The sequence below is a fragment of the Chrysochloris asiatica genome, unplaced genomic scaffold, assembly GCF_000296735.1.
Source record: "Chrysochloris asiatica unplaced genomic scaffold, ChrAsi1.0 scaffold00125, whole genome shotgun sequence".
Taxonomy (NCBI): Eukaryota; Metazoa; Chordata; class Mammalia; order Afrosoricida; family Chrysochloridae; genus Chrysochloris; species Chrysochloris asiatica.
The window spans coordinates 9325100-9326067 of NW_006408643.1; the positions used below are offsets into that span (position 1 = coordinate 9325100).

At 46.4% G+C, this 968-nt stretch overlaps 1 protein-coding gene across 1 annotated transcript in view; it reads right to left on the reverse strand.

Annotated features, from left to right (window-relative positions):
• Positions 1-337: 337 nt before the first annotated feature.
• LOC102816135 (zinc finger protein 420-like) overlaps positions 338-968 on the reverse strand; it is a 12128-nt gene continuing 11497 nt past the window's right edge. Inside the window, exon 2 of the mRNA XM_006869081.1 lies at positions 338-640. Coding sequence (XP_006869143.1) covers positions 338-640 — 303 coding nt within the window. The remainder of the gene's footprint in view (positions 641-968) is intronic.

The following is a 968-nucleotide window of genomic DNA, read 5'->3' on the forward strand; positions in this document are numbered from 1 at the left end:
CCATTCACTTCTATCTTTAACCTCTCGGAACCAAAACAATTCTAACTTCATTCACTTTTCATCCTTTAACCTCTCTCAAGTCCTCTGGGGACACATTCACAGTCTTTCTTGCCAACATTTCTATTTGTCCTCCTCAGTGCAATCAGTTTGGCTTTTTGAGCCCTGGTCCCCGCCATTGGGCCTTGTAGATTACCAGCATACATCCTGTTCTCTGAGTCCCTTTCTCTATGTAACTACTTCTATCCACAAACAACATCTGCCCCCCCCCCCCTGGCACAATGGTTGATCAACAAGTCAGGTCACCTGGAAAATACTTAAGTCAGTTATTTCTATACAATCATGGTTCACCTCCAATTGCCACATCAGGCAGAAGGATGGCAGGTTTAGCCATGCCATAATTCTCAGGGTAATATTCAGATTGTCCAGTAAAATAACCTGGTATCTCCTCATCTGTCCTGTCATGAGCACAGGCCTCCCTTCTGTTGCAGCAGGGAGACAACCTGATGCGGACAGTGGTGGGCTTGGCCAGAGGGAACTTCTCAACCTCTTTCCTGAGAGGATATTGGTTTCTGTGCATGGTCAGCTTCCAAGTTTCAACCAGTCCTTGATGGGATGCTTGTAGGCTCTTCCCGGAACTCCGCTAGCCCACATGAGGGGTTTACCTGATTGTCGATCTCCTCAGGCCAAGGTGACTGGTTTCCAGAGTTTGAATCAGTAATTGCCAGGCATGTGCATGAGGAACCTCCATCTGCAGACTTTTGGTTTCAAGACTTTGGAAGCAGGTCCTTTCCCAGTAAGGGGACCAGACAGTCATTTTCTTTTCCCCAATGAAGCAGTCTAGGAGTTTCAGGAGAAACTAGTCCTCAGGCCTCCCTAAAACCTCAGTTACCACCACTGAAAGGAATGACGAGAAATTCCTCACCACTGGACCAATAAACAACATTCTTATCAACAGAGAAAAGATTGAA